Here is a 7,425-nt window from a genome sequence, read left to right as displayed (position 1 = left end):
TGGACACAGTGTTAACAAACCTCCAGGCGAGCTTCAATGCCATACAACTCTCCTTCCGTGGCCTCCAACTGCTGTTAAATGCTAGTAAAACTAAGTGCATGCTCTTCAACCGATCGCTGCCCGCACCCGCCCGCCTGCCTAGCATCACTACTCTGGATGGTTCTGACTTAGACTACGTGGACAACTACAAATACCTAGGTGTCTGGTTAGACTGTAAACTCTCCTCCCAGACTCACATCAAACATCTGCAATCCAAAGTTAAATCTAGAATTGGCTTCCTATTTGGCAACAAAGCATCCTTCACTCATGCTGCCAAACATACCCTCGTAAAACTAACCATTCTACTGATTCATCGCCAAACCCACTGGCTCCAGGTCGTCTATAAGTCTTTGCTAGGTAAAGCCACACCTTATCTCAGCTCACTGGTCACCATAGCAGCACCCACCCCCAGCACGCGCTCCAGGAAGTGTATCTCACTGGTCATCCCCAAAGCCAACACTCCCTTTGGCCACCTTTCCTTCCAGTTCTCTGCTGCCAATGACTGGAACAAATGACAAAAATCTCTGAAGCCGGAGACTCATATCTCCCTCACTAACTTTAAGCATCAGCTGTCAGAGCACCTGTAAACAGCCCATCTGTAACACACCCCATCTGTAAACAGCCCATCTGTAAATAGCCCATCTGTAACCACCCATCTGTAAATAGCCCATCAGTAAACAGCCCATCAGTAAACAGCCCATCTGTAAACAACCCATCAGTAAACAGCCCATCAGTAAACAGCCCATCTGTAAACAACCCATCAGTAAACAACCCATCAGTAAACAGCCCATCTGTAAACAGCCCATCTGTAACACACCCCATCTGTAAACAGCCCATCTGTAAATAGCCCATCTGTAACCACCCATCTGTAAATAGCCCATCAGTAAACAGCCCATCAGTAAACAGCCCATCTGTAAACAACCCATCAGTAAACAGCCCATCTGTAAACAGCCCATCTGTAAACAGCCCATCAGTAAACAGCCCATCTGTAAACAACCCATCTGCAAATAGCCCATCTGGAAATAGCCCACCCAACTACCACATCCCCATATTTATTTATCTTGCTCTTTTACACCCCAGTAGCTCTACTTGCACATCTGTCACTCCAGAGTTAATTGCTATATTGTAATTACTTCACCACTATGGCCTATTTATTGCCTTACCTCCCTAATCTTACCTCATATGTACACATTGTATATAGACTTTCCTACTGTATTATTGACTGTACGTTTGTTTATTCCATGTGTAACTCTGTGTTGTTGTTTGTGTCTCACTGCTTTGCTTTATCTTGACCAGGTCGCAGTTGTAAATTAGAACTTGTTCTCAACTAGCCTACCTGGTTCAATAAAGGTGAAATAAATGAATGAAAAATTCTCTACTCCATGCTTCGATGGTGGCTGTTGTCGTTGTGTTCCTGGTTCGAGCCCAGGGAGGAGCGAGGACAGGGACGGAAGCTATACTGTTACACTGGCAATACTAAAGTGCCTATAAGAACATCCAATAGTCAAAGGTATAAGAAATACAAATGGTATAGAGGGAAATAGTCCTATAATAACTACAACCTAAAACTTCCTACCTGGGAATATTGAAGACTCATGTTAAAAGGAACCACCAGCTTTCATATGTTCTCATGTTCTGAGCAAGGAACTGAAACGTTAGCTTTCTTACATGGCACATATTGCACTTTTACTTTCTTCTCCAACACTTTGTTTTTGCATTATTTAAACCAAATTGAACCTGTTTCGTTATTTATTTGAGGCTAAATTGATTTTATTGATGTATTATATTAAGTTAAAATAAGCGTTCATTCAGTATTGTTGTAATTGTCATTATTACAAATAAAAAATAAATGAATAACAACCGATTAATCGGTATCTGCTGTTTTAGTCCTCCAATAAATCGGTATCGGTGTTGAAAAATCATAGTCGGTCGACCTCTAATAGAGACACACAGCATTCTCTACTCCTTAGAGACACACAGCATTCTCTACTCCCTATAGAGACACAGCATTCTCTACTCCCTATAGACACACAGCATTCTCTACTCCCTAGAGACACACAGCATTCTCTACTCCTTAGAGACACACAGCATTCTCTACTCCTTAGAGACACACAGCATTCTCTACTCCTTAGAGACACACAGCATTCTCTACTCCCTATAGAGACACACAGCATTCTCTACTCCCTATAGAGACACACAGCATTCTCTACTCCCTATAGAGACACACAGCATTCTCTACTCCCTATAGAGACACAGCATTCTCTACTCCCTATAGAGACACAGCATTCTCTACTCCCTATAGACACACAGCATTCTCTACTCCCTATAGACACACAGCATTCTCTACTCCCTATAGAGACACAGCATTCTCTACTCCCTATAGAGACACAGCATTCTCTACTCCCTATAGAGACACAGCATTCTCTACTCCCTATAGACACACAGCATTCTCTACTCCCTATAGACACACAGCATTCTCTACTCCCTATAGACACACAGCATTCTCTACTCCCTATAGACACACAGCATTCTCTACTCCTAGAGACACACAGCATTCTCTACTCCTAGAGACACACAGCATTCTCTACTCCTATAGAGACAGCATTATCTACTCCCAATAGACACACAGCATTATCTAATCCCTATAGACACACAGCATTCTCTACTCCCTATAGAGACACAGCATTCTTCCCTATAGAGACACAGCACTCCCTATAGAGACACAGCATTCTCTACTCCCTATAGAGACACAGCATTCTCTACTCCCTATAGAGACACAGCATTCTCTACTCCCTATAGACACACAGCATTCTCTACTCCCTATAGACACACAGCATTCTCTACTCCCTATAGACACACAGCATTCTCTACTCCCTATAGACACACAGCATTCTCTACTCCCTATAGACACACAGCATTCTCTACTCCCTATAGACACACAGCATTCACAGCATTCTCTATAGACACACAGCATTCTCTACTCCCTATAGACCTCTACTCCCTAGAGACACACAGCATTCTCTACTCCCTAGAGACACACAGCATTCTCTACTCCCTATAGAGACAGCATTATCTACTCCCAATAGACACACAGCATTCTCTAATCCCTATAGACACACAGCATTCTCTACTCCCTATAGAGACACAGCATTCTCTACTCCCTATAGACACACAGCATTCTCTACTCCCTATAGACACACAGCATTCTCTACTCCCTATAGACACACAGCATTCTCTACTCCCTATAGACACACAGCATTCTCTACTCCCTATAGACACACAGCATTCTCTACTCCCTACTCCCTAGACACACAGCATTCTCCCTATAGACACACAGCATTCTCTACTCCCTATAGACACACAGCATTCTCTACTCCCTATAGACACACAGCATTCTCTACTCCCTATAGACACACAGCATTCTCTACTCCCTATAGACACACAGCATTCTCTACTCCCTATAGACACACAGCATTCTCTACTCCCTATAGACACACAGCATTCTCTACTCCCTATAGAGACACAGCATTCTCTACTCCCTATACAGCATTCTCTACTCCCTATAGAGACACAGCATTCTCTACTCCCTATAGAGACACAGCATTCTCTACTCCCTATAGAGACACAGCATTCTCTACTCCCTATAGAGACACAGCATTCTCTACTCCCTATAGACTTCTACTCCCTATAGACACACAGCATTCTCTACTCCCTATAGACACACAGCATTCTTCTCTACTCCCTATAGACACACAGCATAGACACACAGCATTCTCTACTCCCTATAGACACACAGCATTCTCTACTCCCTATAGACACACAGCATTCTCTACTCCCTATAGACACACAGCATTCTCTACTCCCTATAGACACACAGCATTCTCTACTCCCTATAGACACACAGCATTCTCTACTCCCTATAGAGACACAGCATTCTCTACTCCCTATAGAGACACAGCATTTTCTACTCCCTATAGAGACACAGCATTCTCTACTCCCTATAGAGACACATAGCATTCTCTACTCCCTATAGACACATAGCATTTTCTACTCCCTATAGACACACAACATTCTCTACTCCCTATAGACACACAGCATTCTCTACTCCCTATAGACACACAGCATTCTCTACTCCCTATAGACACACAGCATTCTCTACTCCCTATAGACACACAGACACACAACATTCTCTACTCCCTATAGACACACAGCATTCTCTACTCCCTATAGACACACAGCATTCTCTACTCCCTATAGAGACACAGCATTCTCTACTCCCTATAGAGACACAGCATGACACACACAGCATTCTCTCCCTATAGAGACACACAGCATCCCTATAGAGACACAGCATTCTCTACTCCCTATAGAGACACAGCATTCTCTACTCCCTATAGAGACACAGCATTTTCTACTCCCTATAGACACACAGCATTCTCTACTCCCTATAGAGACACAGCATTCTCTACTCCCTATAGAGACACAGCATTCTCTACTCCCTATAGACACACAGCATTCTCTACTCCCTATAGACACAGCATTATCTATTTTCTCTACTCCCTATAGACACACAGCATTCTCTACTCCCTATAGACACAGCATTCTCTACTCCCTATAGACACACAGCATTCTCTACTCCCTATAGACACACAGAATGACCAGCGCCTTAAGCAATGAGCTCGTCTCTGGCAGAAATCTACACTGTGTGAGCCGATAAATCAGATGACTATCTAGCTCGTCAATACTGTTACCTGAATATGACATGGTGATTGTATCATTGGCGTTGCTGGATCCAACGTTGAATACGACAATGGCCGAGGCGTTTTGGTTCGCTGCATGTCGAATCTTTTCCTTATAGGTGCAGTTTCCACTGGCTATCAGGGCTATCCATGCACTGCCTTGGACCGGAACCGGAAACAAGGTACCCGGATCACAGGCTTGCCAGTCCTGCGAAAGAGATGGAAGAATCACGACTCCTTTGGCGTCGCGTTTCAGTGAATGTTCCCCATATCGACCGCATTCAGTCTTCTCCGTCCGGATCATAGAGGTGATCGGATCTATGTAGGTGATGTTGATGAAAGCGGTGTACCACTCCTCTCTCTCGGCCACGGTGAAATCTAAACAGAAGAAGTGGACGAAACAAAACGATAAAAGCCATGTAGATAAGACCAAACTGCGGCAGGCCTGGATCAGCGACATGGTCATAACTAACTGGGTTTGACTGGTCTCTCCTTTTGTCCTTTGGGCAGAATGTAATGTAGTAAGATCCGACACTTAATCTCGATACTCCATAATATAGCTGGGTTGTTTTTTCTCCACCCGGGACCGGTCTATCGTTTTGTTATTTGTGAACACACCTCGGTGTCTCTTGCTAAACGTTTAGCTTCACGGCTAAACCCAAACTCATTTTCATTTTCAACACCTCGCCGTGTCTATAAATAAACACGAATGAAAACTGTAACTACTCTGGAACCGGTTGCATCGATGTCAACGCTAATATTATCTAGACAAGTCGTTTTGTTTGGTTAGAATAATAGTGTCTGAAATGCCGTGTCGGTAAGAGACGCCTGTTGTTGTTTTGACGACGCAGAGAAAGGAAGAAGTGGAGCCGTGTTGACAGTGTAGCTGAGGTACAGCGGTATCGCCATCTAGCGGTGTGGCGTGTTGTTGCACATTCACCTCTTCGATGATAATAATAATATGGGCTTTCTTGCATACTTAAAAAAAATATATATATATTATTCAACCTATATTTAACTAGACAAGTCAGTTTAAGAACAAATTATGATTTACTATGACGGCCTACCAAAAGGCAAGAAGGACTCCTGTGATGACGGGGGCCTGGGATTACACATTAAATAAAAGGGAGACAACAACATAAAGAGAGACCTAAGACAACAACACAGCATGGTAGCAACACATAACAACACAGCATGGTAGCAACACATAACAACACGGCATGGTAACAACACATAACAACACAACATAAAGAGAGACCTAAGACAACACCACAGCATGGCAGCAACACATAACAACACAACATAAAGAAAGACCTAGGACAACACCACAGCATGGTAGCAACACATAACAACACAACATAAAGAGAGACCTAAGACAACAACACAGCATGGTAGCAACACATAACAACACAGCATGGCAGCAACACATAACAACACAACATAAAGAAAGACCTAAGACAACAACACAGCATGATAGCAACACATAACAACACGGCATGGTAACAACACATAACAATACAACATAAAGAGAGACCTAAGACAACAACACAGCATGGTAGCAACACATAACAACACAGCATGGTAGCAACACATAACACCACAGCATGGTAGCAACACATAACATGACAACACAGCATGGTAGCAACACATAACAACACAACATAAAGAGAGACCTAAGACAACACCACAGCATGGTAGCAACACATAACAACACAACATAAAGAGAGACCTAAGACAACAACACAGCATGATAGCAACACATAACAACACGGTGGTAACAACACATAACAACACAACATAAAGAGAGACCTAAGACAACACACAGCATGGCAGCAACACATAACAACACAACATAAAGAGAGACAAGACAACAACACAGCATGGTAGCAACACATAACAACACAACATAAAGAGAGACCTAAGACAACAACACAGCATGATAGCAACACATAACAACACGGCATGGTAACAACACATAACAATACAACATAAAGAGAGACAACACAACAACACAGCATGATAACAACACATAACAACACAGCATGGTAGCAACAATATCAACAAGCATGAAGAGAGACCTTGAAACAACACAGCATGGAGATAAAACAACACAGCATGGTAGCAACACATAACAACACAGCATGGCAGCAACACATAACACAGCATGGTAGCAACACATAACAACCCACAGCATGGTAGCAACACATAACAACACAGCATGTTAGCAACACATAACAACACAGCATGGCAACAACACATAACAACACAGCATGGTAGCAACACATAACAACACAGCATGGCAGCAACATATAAAACACAGCATGGTAGCAACACTTAACAACAGCATGGTAGCAACACATGACAACACGGCATGGTAGCAACACATAAATACAGCATGGTAGCAAACATAACAACACAGCATGGTAAAACCACATGGTAGCAACGAGCAACACAACATGGTAACAACACATAACAACACAACATGGTAGCAAATCTTGACAACACAGCATGGTAACAACACATAACAACACAACATAAAGAAGACCTAAGGGAGGTGTCAACACAGCATGGTAGCAACACCCCATGACAACACAGCATTAACCCATAACAACACAACATAAAGAGAGACCTAAGACGACAACACAGC

The 7,425-nt window shown here is 42.9% G+C and overlaps 1 protein-coding gene across 1 annotated transcript in view; it reads right to left on the bottom strand.

The window, feature by feature from the left end:
* Positions 1 to 5,617, bottom strand: part of LOC124013925 (RING finger protein 150-like) — a 22,863-nt gene extending 17,246 nt beyond the window's left edge. Inside the window, exon 1 of the mRNA XM_046328495.1 lies at positions 4,791 to 5,617. Within this exon, the coding sequence (XP_046184451.1) occupies positions 4,791 to 5,244 (454 nt within the window). The 5' untranslated portion in view covers positions 5,245 to 5,617. The remainder of the gene's footprint in view (positions 1 to 4,790) is intronic.
* Between the last annotated feature and the right edge of the window lie 1,808 nt (positions 5,618 to 7,425).

This window comes from Oncorhynchus gorbuscha, linkage group LG25 (genome assembly GCF_021184085.1).
Source record: "Oncorhynchus gorbuscha isolate QuinsamMale2020 ecotype Even-year linkage group LG25, OgorEven_v1.0, whole genome shotgun sequence".
Lineage (NCBI taxonomy): Eukaryota > Metazoa > Chordata > Actinopteri > Salmoniformes > Salmonidae > Oncorhynchus > Oncorhynchus gorbuscha.
The sequence above is the reverse complement of the archived record's forward strand: the minus strand, read 5'-3'. Positions and strand labels throughout refer to the sequence as shown.